Source organism: Idiotropiscis lumnitzeri, chromosome 4, assembly GCF_059441095.1.
Source record: "Idiotropiscis lumnitzeri isolate Australia: NSW breed Sydney's pygmy pipehorse chromosome 4, RoL_Ilum_1.0, whole genome shotgun sequence".
Classification (NCBI taxonomy): domain Eukaryota; kingdom Metazoa; phylum Chordata; class Actinopteri; order Syngnathiformes; family Syngnathidae; genus Idiotropiscis; species Idiotropiscis lumnitzeri.
Window position 1 is genome coordinate 14,396,615 of NC_142394.1, and position 19,473 is coordinate 14,416,087.

The 19,473-nt window shown below is 40.6% G+C and overlaps 1 protein-coding gene across 6 annotated transcripts in view; it reads right to left on the minus strand.

Moving 5' to 3' along the window:
* Positions 1 to 502: 502 nt before the first annotated feature.
* The window catches only part of diaph2 (diaphanous-related formin 2), a 348,568-nt gene continuing 329,597 nt past the window's right edge, over positions 503 to 19,473 (minus strand). For all 6 annotated transcript variants that reach the window (XM_088292735.1, XM_088292734.1, XM_088292736.1 and 3 more), the window contains one exon: positions 503 to 5,308. In XM_088292735.1, the coding sequence (XP_088148861.1) occupies positions 5,244 to 5,308 (65 nt within the window). In that variant the 3' untranslated portion in view covers positions 503 to 5,243. The remainder of the gene's footprint in view (positions 5,309 to 19,473) is intronic.

Consider the following 19,473-nt stretch of genomic DNA (forward strand, 5'->3'; position numbering starts at 1 on the left):
ACCACCCCATCCTAACCTTTAGGTAGGCGCTCTCCGACTATGCACACTAAAACCATCAGACATTCCCAAAGCTTCTTCCCTCGTCGTGAACTACTTAAACGGTTCGTAATTCCGAAGTGACTTTTTGCTTATTTTCCACGCCTCTTTTGTGCTAGTACGACCACATTCATTGTTGTAACTCTGCTAATTGGGCAACAGTGGCTTGTTTACTCGACTACAGTGGCTAAAGGTAATGGAGACAAATTCTTCAAGTTATTCAAATTTGGCCAATAAAGATAATTCTAATTCCTGTGTGGCGTTTGACATCGTGAACCGTGCTTGTATGAATGTTACGATTATTGAAGACTCTAAATTGTGAATGCGAATAGTTGATTTAGTGCTCTGCGATAGCTGGCAACAAGTCCAGGGTGTACTCCAGTCAGTTCCAACGATGAAAACAAGATGGATGGTGTGCAGGGATTGTGTGCAGATTGCATGGAACACAACGACACAAAGACCAAGCTTGACTTCAGAAATCAGTTTATAAAACAAAAGTGGTTATTATTTAGTATCATATTCCATTAGATAGTCTGTGGAAGGAGAGGGGCGCGTCATCCTTCTATTTTTCTCTACTTTGTCCCGTCCACGTTGTCGAGGATACAAACGGCGCATGATGCAAAAAGAAAGGCTTGTAAAGACAATCAAATCAACAAAGTCACGATAACGAAGAAGGTAGGCAGAGGGACGTGCAGCAGCTTTACGACAAAGTCGCCACCAAACAAATGACAGCAAAAAGATGTCGTGTTTGGTCTCCGGGCGACAAACCAAATGAAAGCGAGGCAGCTGGGGAATATTTGCCATAAGGAAACATTTCAGCAAACACGTTAGTTGTGGCAATTGGAACTCACATTGAGCAAATCTTTTCCCTTGTGAGGTAAAGTGACTGCAAACCACACCGCAAACATTTTATTTATTATTAAAGTGCTAGCCACCCGTCATTCAGGAAAATAAAATGGCACCTTTATGACACATTTTGAATGGGATGCTTCATACCCCAGCTTGCCTTTCCTTAACACTGGCCACCAGCATGAGTTTATTACATTAAAAAGACGGCGGGGCTTGAACACAACACATAAATAATGAGACAGATTGGATTTTTCTGTTTTCAACACAATTAGGGAGGGAACACAAACACTTACAGGGACAATGAGTAGGTTGTCATAGTAGGAGGAGGAGAATGTTCAGGAGCGTCTTGTCTAATTGTACAAAGAAATATTTTACATGAAGCCCTCGAAAAAAGCAGCAGCATTTGCAACTTCCTCAAAGTCCAACATCAGTTTTTTTTTTTTTACACAAGACCTTTGAGCTTCATACACAAAAAATACCACAGATAACCTCCTTTTGTCATCACATGAACATCCCAAACTTTACAATCCACAATAACTAATCGCGTAAAGGAAATAGGAAACAGATTTTCATGTCTGAACATGTTTCACCAAACTGGAACCCCCCCAAAAAGCTGAGCTGCGCCTTTAAAATATGAATAGTTAAAAAAAAAAAAAGGATGTAATAATTTTTTTTGTTTTTGCCAAATTTGAATTGCCTTAATCAGAAAGACAACAGTGATAAAATGACATTTTAAAATAGAAAAAACGTTTTTCACCACATGACTTTTTTTTTTACAGAGAAGTATTAGAACCACACTGAGAAGAAAACAAACGCAAATAGCTTAATGAGAATAAAAAAAAAAAAATGAAGAAAAAAAGAAAGATCCTGCCGAAAAACCTCATATACTACAATAATCGTGTACTTTTAGGACAGTATAAGTTTCAGGAAAAAAAAAAAAAATCTGATCGAACAACAAAATCAGTACGAGCTGCTGAACACGACTGCGCAGACTTTATTCTCTAAACATTCCAAAATGATTCTTATAATGTTATGCCTTTATTCTCACAATAGCATAACTTATTTTCCTCAATGTGGCCCTAATACTTTGGCATGAGCTATTTCAGTTAATTGGAAGTTACCCCAAAAAATATTCAAACAAGCGCTACAGCCTTGTTTTCCACAAGCGGAAAGAGTGAATTTGTTGTCTCTTAAAACGTGAAACCAAGTCTAAGGATAATGGCTGCACACTAAGCCAATGACAATTTGATATTACATCTCTCTTTTGGTCAGGTGTCTATTTTGTGTTTTTTCTTCCATTGCTGTCATCTTGACATGTTTTTGAGTCGACCGAAAAGAAGCACTCTGTAACAATGTTGCGTTCTTACGCCAACGAGTAGGCCACAATACATTTTTGGGGCGTCTGTTTTTCCTCTACAATGATGTCATGTAACACCTAACAGCTGCATCAGAGTGCTTTATCCTTTTTAAGTGACTCATGCCAGACGTTAAAAGTGGTAATTGGTGCCAATTAATAATGGCAAAATGGGAAAATATCTGTACAGTGGAGAGTTTCTTTTGGTGGTGACAGTGAAGTCTTTGTAACATATAATTCCAGCTATATCTGTCCAAAGTTTCAACACTTAATGCAATGCAATTAAATAAATTTTTTTCCAAATTTTTGTATGGCAGTGTAAAGAAAAAATGCATTTTTTTGGGCTCAGACTTTTAAGTTGCCACTGTATTTAAATCTAGAATCACAATACAAACTCAAAACAATGCCTGCACAATTAATACATGTTTTATAATGGTGACCAGATTTCAAATAAAATTGATCTCAATGGGAAAATGTTTTTTTTTTGTGGTCATATTTTGAGTCACCACTGGATTTAAGTGTAAAATCCCTATATATTCCTATTTTTGCCTCTTTTTTTTCTTTTTCCAATGGCAGCACAGGCCTTACTGTAAGTGCAATTGTGGTTGGAGGCTCACTGGCTAAGACAAGCAGCATCTTGACTCCAGCCGTGGACACATTGCTTGTTTTTTGGCTGCATCTGCTTACAGTTGAGGGCAGCGAGCGGGTGGACCCGCGCCACCCCAGGCATGAATACATGAATACGTGACGGAGGCTCCGTTCCTGAACTGTGGCCGCAAAGCTCCAGGCGACTTCTCCACTATTTTGAACACGAACAAGCATCAGACGCGTGTTTGTTTGAATGTTTAAAACTTCATTAGCTGCGAGATGCTAGTGAGAAGCAGCTGCGACGGAGAGCCCACCAGAGGAGAGCTAGCTCTAATTTGCTGTCAACGACTCATATTTCCTCAGTAGATTTTGCATACTTTATATATTTTTTTTGCCCTCGCCTTGTTTTTAATTTATGCATAAAATATGCCCGGTGGCTCACAATCGCCTAAAAACATGATGCATTTTGTTCAGTGGTATAAGATGCAAGCTGTTTAGAAGCTTAATTAAACCAGGCATTGTTTTAATGTACTGGTACTGTTTCAAGGGGGAAATGATTGGGTGTTTGTTTTGAATAAAAAATATTCCATTTTGATTATGGTTACACCGTAAGACCCGCTCTGCATTAGGCATCTCTGAAAGGAGTCTATCAAAGAAGAATTAAAAGTTTAAAAATTTGATGGTGGAGAAGCAAAAAATAGATTTCAGGAAACAACTTTTAACCTGCCTTTTGAGGGAAATGTATCAAAATGCTAATTACCCTAAAATGTATCGAAAATTGAATGAGCAATTGGATGAAAAAGCACTTTAAAAAAACCACAAAATGAATCAGAGTAGACTCTTCTTGTTTAGCACACACCAAGGTTTGAGAGTTCCCACATGAGCACAAGAACCAGCCCCTTTTCCAAAACACGGTATCAAGTCGATTCGTCAGGGTTCTGCTCATTATTTTAAAAATTATTTCTTCTCATAACAAGACAGATGGGACCAATCCATTTATTTCAGTTGTTGTATTATAATAAAATTTCTGGAGATGGCAAATTTGGAATCACGAACTGTCACTAATAATCATAAAAAAAAAATAAAATCAGGAAATATTTCATTTAGAGTGCAGTGAATCCATTTGTCAACTGAACTACAAAAAAATAGCTCAGTTTTCCACAGTATTCCAATTTAATATGAAGCCAGCATTTTGGAGCTGCCAGACTAACCAACACAGCAGCCATGTTGGTAGGGGCATCGTTCCCAACAAGGCAATGGATGGTCATTAAAATTAAATCGCAGACAGCTCATTTCTCAGATTATTAAGGTTTACCTTTTTTGTGTCAATGCCAAAATGTGTGCTATCAATACAGAATGGAAAAAAAGCCCCAAAATATTTGTAACTGTTTCTTTGTCGCAAATTCACGGTATAGTGTGTACCCTTCAACACCAGTTAGCTAAGGTTTGGGTGTACATTTTGTCATTTCACGCTTAATTCTCTTTTCTTTTAGGTTATTTTTTTCCCAGTAAACTACAACAGGGAGTAACAATTAAACAGCTTGAACCAAGCATGTCCTCACAACTGCGTAAGCACGGGCGAGAAGACAGCTGCTGAGAATCAGTACAAAAAAAAATGTTAAGCATGTCGAAGGGGGAAACCTACTAAATTATTTATGAATTTAATTTGTTTATCTATATTGCAGATTTTCCATTTTAAATGTATTCCCGTGATAAACAGGGGTTCAATGTATTCACACTAGTGACATCAGAGCAGTTTCGCCACCCATGACGCAACCAGCAGGTACGGTGTGATGGGAAAGGGGTCTTTTCAAAGAAATTCCACTCCCTAGGCGGGCTGCGGCAATCACCGTTGAGCCTCACATAAATACTCCGCCATAAAACTGACCTGGAAAAAAAACGAGAGTTGAGAGGAATGTGTCGAGCCAACGTAAACACGGCACCATAAAAAACCAAAATAGAATGTATGCCGTCAAAATGAAAGTGTGGAGTCACATGCTATGAAGTATCGGCCAACTGTGGTAGGTTTGCGGGATAACTCACGTAGACTCTCACAGATGACAGTCAGTATCTTGTGTTTGTCGACAGCTTCTTCCAACTTGGCTGTTGAATTTCCTTTTAAAAAGCCAATGGGCGTTTTGTTAAAAGCACTCAAAGTCTTCTTTGACATGATGATGCAGTTGTCCTTGGTGGAAGTGTTTTCAGAAGCAGCGTAGCACCATCAGCCTTAAAACATGTTTTCCTATGATTTAAGAGAATATTATTGAAGAGGAACTGATAATGACTAAGGCATGAATGAATAGATGCTTTTTTTTTTCCTTTTTCTTTTGCATGAGCGTGCCACACAGTGACAGGGTGGTTGGGAAGTCGTCCGGGTGGTCTTTAGCGCTCATCCGGCGAGCCTGCGGGGACGGCATCATCGGGCTTGGTGGTTGGCGTTGTGGCGTGAGCGGGACCTTTCGAGGACTGCACGCCGGTTGTCTGATCAGAAGAAGAAAGAAAACATGAGAACCAGAGAAAGAGTGGCGCTATAGCTTCCCCATCAAACAAACACAACACAAGTGCTCGAATGCGGATCCAAAGTGATTGCAGGGAAGCAAATCAAAGCCATTCTCAGCAAAGTTGCTTACGAAAATAAACTTTGAAGATTGGACTTGATTACGACAAAAGGAAGTGAATCATCGTTGTTGGTCAGCCTTCCAGCCGCATCTCTTGTACACGGCACAACAAAACGGCACTTATGTTGTCAGGGAGACACGAGGCTGCGCTGGTAAGTAAAGAAATTAGAAGACGGCTGACGACTAATTTGGACTGACGGAGATGGATGTTTAATTTGTGTTTACTGCAACGTCGTGACTCAGAACAAAGTATCTTCACAATGAAAATGTATGAATTGGGAGATTTTTTTTCTATTCTAATTTTTTTATTTCAGAATAAATCATTTGGGGATGAACAGCTTCCCAAAATGTTTACACCTGCCTATTATTAAACGATTAAACCTTTGCACATACTACAATCCCATCAAATGCACCTCATGTTACATTACGCTCGTTCAATAAATAGCTTATACATTTTACCATTCAGCAGCGTAAAAAACACACATGCGGCAAAGATTAGCCATAACTTCAGCTAACAACCCCAAATTAAACTCAACTCCTCACTGATATGCAAAGATCATTTCTCAGTTGTGATGTGCCACTTCAACATTCGTACTTCCTTGATACCACTTACTTTCCTATTGGACAAAACTTTGTAGCCATCTTTTGGCATGTTAGGGCAATAAAAAAAACTAAATAAAAACATTGCTAGATTCGGTTCCATAGAAAAGAAAATACAGCAGGAGAAGTTGTGAATAATTTTTTTTAAATGAAAAATAATCACAAGTGGTGGAAAAAAAAACAAAGGTGTTACATCACGATATTGTGCTGATATAGAGGGAGGGATTAAATCTATTTCTCCAAAGTATTACTTCTTGTGGGGGATGTTAAAAAGTTTGTTTTGCAATAGTTTCAAGTTCCATAGCATTCCAAACTCAGTAATTATAATTCACACTCAGATTTGGTCAAGACACACTTAGTTTTTTGTTTTTCTGTGGCTCGCATGCCGACAGCATCATCAAGCACCGTGTTCTCCAAGCATGTCCGCCCGTGAACAATGCCAGCCGCTCGCCATCCGTTCCACAGACGCACGAGGCTGGAATCAAGCAGGAAGTTCCTGGAGAGGACTTCCTGTGATTACCAAACGAGCCACCACGGTGAGAGTGCCAGCAGAGGGGTGCCAGCAATCCCAGACTGGGCGCTGTTTAATGGCACGCGTTCCTTCTATCATGTCAGGTAATGAGCAGAGAGTTATGGCTCCACACACACTAATGCACACAGCAGAAGCTCTTCCTGTTTGCGCTCCGTCTCCCGACATGCAGATGGTGCACAGGAGGAGAGAAGGAAGACAGATCAGTGATTTAGGCGTGCATGGACAAACAAGATCGCTGCTCATCAACACAGTCGCCGTGATGTTCACAGGTGGAGAGTGACTCTCTTTTCCATCAAGCACCGGCAAAATGCACAAAAAGGAGGCTGAACGCAAACAATGGCGTGCAAAGAAAGAAAGTGTTGTCATGTTTATTTGCTGCCTGGAACCCGCCAAACAAATAACACATTGATTGAGAGAAACCTTTACAGAATCATAAATGCAACATTTCACGAGGTGGCTGTGACAGGAGAGACCACAATTTTGTACAATAATAGTATAGAATAGAATAAGAAGAATATTATAAATCTTATAGAGTCATTATCAAAATAATGTTGCACATTCACATTAAATGTCAGCTTGACAGTTGCCACATCTGTTGTACATGGAGTCATCAGTCTTTGTAGTTGTATTTAATTAACCACTTTATTTTTATTCAAGGGAGGGGAAAAAAAAGGTGACTACGTGAGGTCTAGCACTATTCAAGTGCAGTATTTGATCAGCTCATCTAATTGAGTTTAATGCAAAGTTTCTGATAAATATTCACAGTTTAAATTGTAGCTTTAATTATCAACACTACAGTGGGCAAATGATCTGGGTAAGTGTGCACTTCAATTTTATTCAGTCTGCTAGTAGATATTCAGAAAGGATGCACGGTGGCCCGCCAGCCGTGCATTCAGAGGCGCAGTGCTGAAGAACGAGCAAAGGCTTTTGTCAAAAGGCCTTTACAAGAAAGGACACAAACTTCCGTGAGAGGCTCTCAAACGACTTTTTTCTTTTGAAATCCTCAGGTTGTATTGCAGCCACTAGCTCCAACTCAATTGTTCCCGTTCACACAAAGGAGGCGAGTTCGATTTAAAACCAACATACTATTACAAGATCTCAGAGCCAAGGTTTTTGAATCTTTTATGATGCCTTTTGATGTCTCTTTTCGGTTTTATCATCCGAGCTGTTCGCATTGTTCTACATGGCGAGCCCAAGCCCCAAAAAACTGCATGTGTCACAAATGCCAAATTATAAGAAAGCAGCAGGCCCATTTAAGCTGACTGTTATTCTTACGGGGTCTTTTTTGTTTGTTCCATCATCATTAACTGTAATTTTAGCATTAGACCAGGCGTGGGCAAACTACGGCCCGGGGGGCCACATGCGGCCCGTTAAACGTTTTAATGCGGCCCGCCAAACTTGAAAAAAATTCAATGAAAAAAACCTTGTTAATGTTTTATTTTCTAAATAGTGTGGTTTTTCATAGACATGTATATTGTTGTAATGCTTTTGATCACTTTCATTTAAAATTAAATGTATTCTTTTTTCTCCGATGAGGTGAGGTTACTAAAACACTCCATCCATTTGCTCCTGGTCCCTCCGTCAAATTTTAGAACACATTGTGGCCTGCCAATCAAAAAGTTTGCCCAACCCTTCATTAGCACTATAGCTGTTCTTGTACATTTTGGAACTCCGGTTATTCGATAAATGTAAACAAAGCAGAGCATAGGGTATGTTTCCCTTGGACTGTACCCGTAAATACATTCAAAAACTGAATTGGGTACTTAGACGTGCAGTGTAAATTCAGCCACGGTGTCTCAGAGCAGACACACACTCTCCCTGCATTGCTTTGAGGAAATGGCAAAGAATTGTGTTGCGAGCACACGAGCGTATCCTTGCGTGTATATCATGATGATCCCTGCCACGAGGGAGAGGCTCTGAATAAGACAAGGGTAATAGAAGGAGGAGAGGATGCCAAGATTACTAAACAGGCCAGGCAAAGGCCGGAAGCCGGCACAGTCAACCCGCAACCCTCTCAGGCCGCCTTTTGGAGAGCCTCCAGTGAGACGTCATTTTATGTTACGGTGGACGATAGAGAACCCCCGCCGGATTCCCCCCGTCCATCACGCTGACTTTTTTTCTCCTGTCATCTACGGCTAATTGCGCAGAGTTATATCATGATAAAACGCTTTCATCTGCATGAGAAGAGCTGGCACTCGTCCATTAAACGCTTTGAGTGAGGAATACCGAGTGGGATTACCCCTAAATGGTCAGCATAAACAGGAAGAATTTGGGGGACGGATTATGCTACGTTGGATTAAACATTATCTGGATAGCGACCGCCTATGGGCTTTGAAAATTGCGCTAAAACTGAACTCCTTTGTATCGCAGGCAAGGTTCATTTGCTCTTTCTGATGTTTATTGAATAGGACAAAATGAAAACAAGCTCAAGGACCATGGAGAAGTAGCGAACAATGAACTAGCTGGATCTGGAGTCAGAGCTCCTCACGAGGCCACGCCCCCTTAAAGGCATGTATCACACAAATACTACTGTTTGTCGACAAAGAGCGAGAGACATGTTCAACACTTGGGCAATCATTTTTTAAAAAATAACAACCAGACTCGTGGTCTTTTTCACCAAAAAATATGAAATTTACCAAATTGTGACATTCAGCCAGCAATATTCTTTTTTATTACGTTTTAATACATCTTAATTTATAAATATGTGTTTAGTTTTTTTTGGAGGGCTTGCTTGGGAAGAAATATGTGACATACGAGTAAAAAAAGAGTTATGAGCTTGATCACAGAACAAATTCACCCTATAAATATATAACTCCTAAACATGTGGAAGACCAGCACCTAATTGTTTAATGTGCTGGGTGCAGAAGAGGACTGAAAGAAATTGTGTCTGAAAAATGCATCTGGTTACATATTCTAGTCAAAGCCAATTTATTTTTGTACATGTACTTAATAAATCTTGATAAGACGACATTAAAAGCAAACCTTGAGACGGGGATGTAAATGTCGCAGAAAGAATGTCTTCCACTCCCACTTTTTTTTTATAAACAAACGTATTAAGGACATGATTTCCTTGTCACTTCCTTCGTATTTCTGACTCGCTCTCCTCCTCACTCCGCACTTCCGACTTTGATGAGGTGAAACATCAAAAAATGTGATTAAATCTAAGGCCTGACACGTTGTGTTTTGGCTTGCTGTCAAAAGGGAGTGCATCTCTAGCAAGAGCTGCAACCTTCTATCACCTCTTTTCATCACCTTTTGCCCCCCTCACCCGACTCCCCCGTCCCCCCCCCCCTCCCCGCGCTCCAGAGTAATGGAACTCCCTACACGGAGACAAGATATGGCGTATAAATGGAATGCAGAAGGAGAGCAGCTATTTCTTCCAGGCGAAAGTTATGGCCCGGGTATCGCAAAACTACAGTTGCGGCAAACACAGCTCCGGATTCGCCGGAAAGAGTAATCACTCCCAACAAGTATTGCGGGATAGAAAATAGCTCAAGTGGAGAATAAAAGGCACTGGCCAGTGGAGGAAAAAGGGCAAAAGCAGTCCTTTTCTCTAACGTGTTGTTTGTCCCGCCGTGATTTAAGAAGCAGATGAAATGAAGATGGAAGATAAGACTGGAAAGAAATTCATTGTTATCGGTGACCAGAGTGTATCCCACCAGACATTGGGATCATTTTTCGGATGTTAGTAAACTCTCATTTAGTCAACCCCTCATGCTGTCACCAGAGAGTCCTTTCTCATTTGTCTGTTTAATAAAAATCACAAAATTAACATATCCGCAGCTTGGTCACAAAACGCAAGAGGAAGAGCATAGATCTTTCTGCTCCTGTAAGACAAGCATTCACAACAACACTCCCTGTCGCAATTTGTATTTTCTTTAGGGTCATTCTGAATGATTAGCACTTTATTTACAGCTTTGGGAAAAGTTCAATGTGTCTGTTAACATGGAGTGGCTTCCGCATTCTTTCAACGTGGCCGCATTTGGGATTGGGTGAATGGAGGTGAAATTGTAATTACACATTTATTAACTGCTTGTTCTCTGAATTAAAAAAGACGATACCTATTTAAGAAATAACACACATTTTAAATATTTTTTCATTAATTTTTTACAAAAATGAACTAATTTTAGAACATCACAAACGCAACAGCGATTTGTGTTTGGATGATCATATATGCCTTCAGCCGCAGAAGGATGTCATTGGTTTTAAGAACACAGCAATGCATTTTGTACGTCGCCAATGATGGTTATGCAGCGCGAGAAGAATTAGAACATTCGTTTATATACGCCAAGACCTTTCATGTATTGAAAATAGTACGTAAATAGAGGTAATATTTCCATGAAAATTTTGGACGTAACCTGACTTGTATGTAAAATGGGACATTGAATGGCACTTTAGTTATTAAAGGCTTTTATCTTAACGAACTATAGATTTAAAAAAAAAAAAACAATTATTTTAATATGAACCTGGTTTTCATTAAGGATGTGATCATGTTCGTAGTAAGAAAAATGAAAAAAATAAATAATCAAAATATTTAATTAAATAAAAAAAATTTGAAAATGTTTCAAGTGCTAAATAATACATAAAATAAAAATTGAATTTTAACTTTTGCTACTACTAACATACTGCTACTAAAATCAAATTGACAATAGCAATAATAATAACAATTTATTTTATTTTATTTATTGTTGTTCTGTATGAAATATTTTTCAAATCTTCATTCTCTAATGTTTGTTGACTGGTCCGGATACCAACTTTGTTGTCGCTCCTAACCCATCAAATCTCTACAGTTGAGATTTTTTTCCCCTCACACTCAACTCATAAAATAAACATTTGCATACAAGCAAGCCCTGTGATTCCGTTCACGGCTCAAAAAGTCGGGTGAAATTACCTTCAATAGCTGTGTTGAGCGAGAACATGTTGTACTGTGGCGGCCCGTTGGAGGAATAGGCTGCATTTATGCACATTATGCCTGGCCATTCGCAAAAAAAGGAAAGGAACATTTGCTCTGACGTGACATTTATTGAGTGGCAGTTCAGAGCCTAGTTTTTCATAAAGGCAGCCTGGAACTTAAATGGAAACCAGGGGAGGGAAATCGTGAGATGCCGTTGTCGGGGAGGAGGGCGGGGGTTATAATGGCTGCATTCACAAACTGGGTCAGTCGGCAACTTCGCCAGGCAAGCATATCATGGTACCCACTGAGATAGAGTGGTGATACAGACATGAAGAGATTAACCATATCCCGCACTGTCAAAAGTGATTGCATGTGTTATGGTCACCGTGCTCTCTGCTCATCACCGTTTATCTCAACACACTGTCAGCTAAACCCCGCTTGCCCCTTTACATTTGTGTATACAAAGCATCAAAGTGGGAACGTGCATGCCAAGCCTCAATACTGGGAGGTTTTGTGTTTGTGTCCACTTTGAGTTAAATTCCACTTGTTAGGGTTTTTATTGCTTTCTGTGCCCGCCGGGTGGGGTTTTCAAATCAGGGAAGGCCAGCTTTTCCGAGTAAGCACTGGAGGTAATGTCAGAAACAAGAGGGGATTTAGCAGAGGAAAACTACACATTGGGGAAAAAAAACAAGACAAAACACAGAGCGCCGAGCGAGTACATATCGGAGGGAGAGTGGGTGCATTTCAGTATCTTGCCTCAGCATGTTTATGTAGGCCTGTCTTACCTCTGCCATGCCACCAGAACACATCACGCACGAGAATTGCAGCCCCCACACTTGCACATCCTCTGGCATTTGTACACTCCCTTCATATTTAAGCAACACAAACTGGCAGCAACAACCACAATCCACAAGCATATGTGGCAGTAAGCACGGCACTGTAAACTTGAGCAGAACCACAAGAATGGGCATATAGAGCAGACATTAGGCCATCGTGTTCACTGCCAAATTATACGTAATATGGACGCTCGCATATGTTGCTGTCTAATGACTCCAAATGAATCTCCAAACGTTGCTTTTGTAATGCAAAAGAACAAACTTTTGAGGGTTTTGGGTAACACCAAAAACGTTTGGATATGCATTCTTTTCATTGAAATGCAAAATGTTTGTTGAGAAATAAGACATGTATGTGCTTGCAAAAATGTGCAGTTTTCTCGCTTGCTAAAGCACCCGAGTTGATTCATTCCTCTATTCATGGGGCCCTTTGTACGAAGATTATTTTCCATTATAAAACTGACTTCTATCCGTTATTTTAGCAAAAGCATTAATTTCATTACATAGAAAAGAGGCAGCGGAATACACATACATCTAAACTACAGTAAAAGCATAAGCATATTTATGTGAAGGTTTTTAGTCGGGCATTTAAATTGGAACTAGGAATTAGATTGGAATAGGACACCTTGACCTGCAGTGTATACATCTGAAGAGAATAGACTGGTGGAGGCATTGTGGAATCCCTCCGCAAGCCACAAAATGCCGTCTCTTTATGGCTGTATACCTCCATTGGCAGAGAATTACATTTTGGTTTGCAAAAAAAGGAAGAAAAATGTTTTATGGGCAGTGTGAAAGAAAAATCCCTGAACTCACTCCACTTAACTGGGTAGAATCATCCGAACAATTTCTCTTGGCATTCTGGGAGGGAGGCTAGACACACGTGGCCCAAACGAAGCGTTCTACAAAAACACTTTTGCAATCCATCAGTGCCCGAGGCAAAACTCCCAGCCCCGACGATCCTGCTCAGCGGTGCTGTTTCAGGAGGCCGGCTTCAAACTAAGTAGAAACATGAAAGAAACAAATATCCTCAAGAGAAAAATCCCTGCTCACTTGCCGTTTGACTTAACTTTCTTTTTTTTTTTTTTCTCTCCATACTTTGAAGCAACTCTCAAGTATTGACCGTAGAATAACAGGTGCAACGGGAATCTAAAACACAAAGCCGTCCTTGTATAAGTTAACTGTTCTTATATATTCCGCTTTGTTTCGAGGCCTCTGTGGCTTTCTGAAGCGCCCACTGACCACGAGGCATGCATGAAGCACGGACAGAAGCGCAGATGGAGCGAGGCGCCAAAGCCTGCTTTTCTCTGACCTGAGCCAGGAAGAGAGAGTCATCCATCAGGCCAAGGAACACTGGTGCCTAGGGGGGGCCCGTCACTGATCCGCTAAGACTGATTGGGCCTCTGTGGGAGGCCAGACCCCCTGACTACATTGACATCAGTGTCTGGCTTGCTCCACTGGGGCTTGAACCACGTCACACGGAGCCAAAGCAGTGACCTGCTTCCGTTTGGATGCTGTGAGGGGAGCTATTTAGATCACAGATAAGATAACACGCTGCATGTGAGACCATCTTAGGGAAAACACACACAAAACTTCACACGAAGATGGAAAATATTCCTTTTTTTATACTCCAAAGCCTTACATATTTAGTTTGACGCTCATACTAGAGGTGCGCAACCTGTTAGAGGTAAAAATGTTTTGACTGTTGACTGTTGGTATCCAAAAACCATCTATCATCAAACTGTATTTTTTATTTATAAAATAACACAAATATATGTCCATCCATCCATTATCCAATCCGCTGCTCCTCACGAGGGCACACGTAGACATTTACACTTACAATCACACATAAGGCAGTGAATGCGGTTTGATTGTTATCGAGAAAAAAAAAAACCCATGGAGGAACACATTATACATTAGTATAATGGTACTTGCAATAATATATATATATATATATATATAAAAATCGGATGTTTACTGAATGGTCCTTGTTGTGGATGTATTTTTCAGAGCTTTGGAGCTGCACTGTGCTGTTTGATATATTAATATACATTCGCTGTAGTACTACTTTGACAATCACAGCTAAATACGATGAAACATCACAGGCGCCTCAGCGCAAACTTCAACCATCATATGAGATTTATGTAAAGACACATCTTATTACCTAATCTATTAAATTGATAGATGAGTTTGAGAGAGGGTACCTAATGAAGTGTATGTTACACTTGTTGAAACCAGTGTAGAAGCACCAATGAAGTGCAAAATTTGACTTGAAGACTTCATCGCCGAGTGGGCCAATGCTGCTGAGGCAAGCCGCATGAATGACAGGTGAGGGCGTAGACGGAGTGCTAGTTAGACGAATGAAAGCCAAGATGTAGTTTGACAGACAGATGGGTGCCTAAATGGCTGGTTGGGCACAATGATAAGGTAAATCGACTGATGGATCACCAAGCAAATGCGGGAGGAGGAAGAAAGAAAATAAAAAATAGAAGAAAAACAAAACGCCCATAGACAACAAATGATAGGCTGATAAACACAGATGGATTGTGATGATACACGCAGAGGCGGGGTGAGATCCATCGATTAGCCCTTGTTTTTTGTTTTTTTTTCTATTTGGGCTTGGCCGAGAGGAGATCTGACGGCGCTGCTATCTATCTGTTTGGGATGCAGATGGCAAGATAGCGACACATTTCAATCCCCGGAGAGCTCTGATGTCGCCCTATCACCTTCACTGGTGACATAAACACTTTACAAGAAATGACTGTTCACGGAATTTAGCTTGTGTAAAAACTGCATACACAGTTTTTCATCAGCGCTTCTAGGAGGCTACCAAGAGGAGGATCAAGCACTCCCTAATCAGATGAATGACAAAAATGCTATTTTAAATATAAACAAAATACCTGCCAGCATGTGAATGGCAAATATCCACAAATATGAGGTTACGATTTGACAAAACGATTCTGTTCAGCTTAGAAGCGATATGATTTGATTCTATACTAGGTTCGATATTTCAAACAAAGTGACAGTTCAAAATTGTTGTAGAGGATCATGAAAAAAAAACCTCATTGTATAAAATGACATTCCTAGAATATTTTCAAACATGTAAAGGACCCCTTATCGTTGAGCATTGTTGCTTTATGGCACTGTCAAAAAAAAAATATATATATATTTTTAGAATTTTTTTAGAGGGAGTAAATTAGGAATGTGCCATAAAATCATCAAGTTTACTTGAATCTCTGATTAAAAAAAATGTAGAAATGTGTTGACCTTTAAGGGAGGGAAGTGTAATAGGTCTAGGATGTTGGTTTCAGGGTCTGGCCTGCGATTGGCTGGCAACCAGTCCTACTGCCCGAAGATAGCAGGCATAGGCTCCAACACCCCCGCGACCTTGTGAGGAGAAGCGGATTGGATAATGGATGAATGGATGTTGGTTTTAGTGGACATATTTTAAAGTGCAAAATTTGAATTACCAATTTTCCCCATTGTGGGACTTAAATGGTTGCCTAATCAAATGCAATGAGTAAGTATGCACAAAAAAAAAAAAACGGACATGATAAATAACAGCAAAATCACCGTCAAGCGATGGTTCACGGACCTGCTCTGGGGAACATATTGGCATTTTAAAAGTATCTGAGTATTTACACAATATTCTGCAATTCACAGACACTTAGTATTTGTATTTAGTGAGTTATGATCAAAGTTGTGAGAGTCTTTAAATGCAGCAATTATACAATTCTTTGGCGCCTCATTACTGCTGCTTGTTGTTTATCACGGCAAAAAGGAAGACAAGGGTATTTGAAGTTTACAGCCAAAAAGGGTGAGTGAGTGCGTGTTTTGTGTGTGGGGGCTCTCCTGTAGTTGGAAAGGTGGCTTCTCTCTTGGCGGCTGCTTGAGGGACACGTGGGGGAGTTGGGCGCATCGTTCGAGCCGCCTGATGAGTGTGGCGGCGCTTATAATAGACAGGGAAAGCTCAGAAAGCGCGCCCTTTTGGAAGAGAGGCATCTCTCAACATCTGACAGCTTACAGGGCTTCGGCTGCACAATGACACCTTCACCAGGATGACAAACAAACACACAACACCCACTTGATCCTCCCAAACACAAATAAGTTTGCCAGTACATGTTCTAAATGCCCCCCCAACACACATACACACACGCACACCCCTACACACGCGTGTAAACATATATATCCACACACTAATCCGTTTGGGTGGGAAGACGGTATCTGACAGGTGGAATCTTAGCATTGCGTTGACAGTATTAATACCAATAAAACAAGGCCAGCTATAAAAAGATGCTGCATTCCCTCCAAGAATTTGTGTTGACGCCACGTAGTAGCTGCTCAGTGTGAAGAAAAATATGGTGCAGGCTGCATCTCTGCGAATAGTATTGGATTGCTGTCAAAAAGTGCACCCCACTTAAATAAGATAGGGAAGCGCAAGTGTTGCTTTTGAAGATTTTGCAGTATATGTGTCAATCCTACGGAAGGAGATCTGCACTTGGTTCAGACAATTCGACATTTTTCACAAGTCGGAAGAATTTCAAAATAAAGTCAAGTGTTGAGGGAAGGTGCAAAATACTTCATGTGCCAAAGCTCTGAGGCTTAATTCCAACACTTATCCAATTAATCCATCTATCCGTTCTCTATTTTGATTATCCTCTCCAGACTACTCCTTGGACTGGGCTCCATTCAGTTGCACGGCCACTATTTCACCTACTCACATTTTTCGCATTTATGGTGGCAGTGAATACAATTCAACTCAATTGACAATAATCAGCAGTTTGGCATCATCAAAAGAGAGGATTCAAGTAAGTTTACTCTCATAATAAAATAATAATTAAAACAAGAGAGTTACATGTTTATTTGAAGCAAGCTAGCTTTACCTAATGAAAAAGTAACAGTAACAATTAAATGAAGGAGGAGTTAAGGCGAGGGTTCTTAAATCTGTTTCCAATTAGGAGTGTAACAACGCAAAGCCAACATATATGTGATTGAAACATTATTTTTTTATTCCTCTTTCCAGATCTAAAGAAACAGAGCCAGTTGCTTTGGCAAACAGTGGCTAAATGAAATTACCTGGCTCAGGAAAGCATGCACAGTCGTTTCAGTCAAAAGCTTGGTGTCCCAACACAGCAGGCAATTGCTGCTTCCCTAGTGTGACAGCCATCAACCAACTATCGGCTGGACACATTAAAAAGAAAGCAGCCAGAAGACACGGAGAAGTATATTAAATATGCTAGTATGTAAAAGTTACAAAATAATACAAGACAACTTTATTTAGATAGCACATTTCACAACAGCTGGAGTGGTAACAAAGCACTTTCCATATGGTGCAATAAAAATTTGCAGGAAATTAGAACACAAACGCATATAGGATAGATACCAGACGAACAGCAGAACAGTGACAGTCTCATGTTGAGTCGAAAGCTAAAGAATAAAAATGTGTCTTCAAATGGGTTTTAAAAAAAGGACAGAGAGGGAGCTTGCCTAATATTTAATGGGAAGTCATTCCATAGGGAAAGGACCGGCAACAGAAAAGATGCGATCCCCCCTGAGGCTGCGCTTAGTCCTCGGTACCTCCAGCAGCATTTGGTCCACAGACCTGAGGCAGCGGGCAGGTGCGTAGGGGTGGAGGAGCTCGAACAGGTACACTGGGGCGAGGTCATTTAAACATTTGAAGACGAACAGAAGTACCTTGAAGCAAAATGTAATGTGCACTGGGAGCCAGTGAAGAGAGGCCAAGATTGGGGTTATGTGATCCGTCTTCCGAGCTCCAGTTAAAAGACGATTCGCAGCATTTTGGACCAGCTGGAGGCGCTGGAGGGAGGACTGGCCTGGCTGACTCCAAAGTAAAGTGCATTACAGTAATCTAGCCAAGATGTAACAAAGGCAGGGATTACTGTTTCTAAATGCTGCTGAGACAGAAAGGGCTTCACTTTAGCCAGCTGTCTAAGATAAAAGAAGCTTGATCGGACAACAACACTGATTTGCCGATCAAATTTAAAATCAATGTCCAATTTAAAACCCAAGTTCGAGACTCTTGGCTTTAGATAAGATGTCAGAGTGCCAAGGTCAACAGGGTTGGAAGTTGAAGGGCCACTGGGAACGAACACCAGAACGTATTTCTTCCTTTTAGTTGAAATTTAAGAAATTAAGGCTACAGGATTCTACAGAATGAAAAAGAGGAGGCTATGATCTGTGTTTGGTTGTGTGGATAAAGTATACTTTCAATTCCAAGTTGGAACCTGATTTGTGTACGCGTATAGTTTTACGAAACAAATGCTTTAACATGATAATAGTCATATTCTTATCGGAGCTCTTAATTTAAAAATATGTTGCCTGTAAAAGAAAGTGAGTCCGTTGAATTTACAGAATACATGCACGTCATGGCGCATGGTCAGGTTGGTACCACCTCTGCCTCAATTTTGGCCAGGAACAGCCGGGTAGCCAAACATTAGCAGCGGGTGCTAACAGTCTGCATTGCGATGGTTCCTGTTCTGACTTGAATCACTGAAGATCTCCTTCCTGTCCAATCTCCGGATTCTCATGGACCCCTCGCGCGTCAAGCCCAACTTGCCTTAATAAAACATGATGATGTGTGTTATTTATTTTTTATTTAGCTTTTTGATGTCTCCCAGTGTGCTGCGTGAGTGGTGGTGGGCATCATAGCGAGCGAGCAGACGCGCTCCTCACCATCATACCCATTTGGCCGAGTGAGTTCGCTCCCTTCTGTTCGCAAGGGGGGGTGGGGGGAGGACTCCAGAAAGACTTCTTCACTTTCTCTTCTTTTAGCATGAATCATTCATGGCCAGAGATGCTCCCACATGTACATAAAACACCGGCACCAGTCCTGTGATGAGCTACACTTTGCTACCTTCATGTTTTTGCTTGTGCATCGCCTGCGTGGCTGTCAACACTGGTTGTGGAGTACACGAGTTAAAGCAAACGAACAAGATGCTGGCAAAAGAAGCACCTGTGATGTTCAAATTTGCTCTAAATATTCACTTAAAATTAAGTATGGCAGTTTTTGACAACTCTTACATAATTTTACTTTGGGGTGGTTAATGTAAACAAACACTCTTTTATTGACTCACAGAGAAGCAATTCTAATTTCTAATAGTTTAAAACACAGGTGGCGCGTCATGTGATTTTATGTGACCATCAAGAGCAAA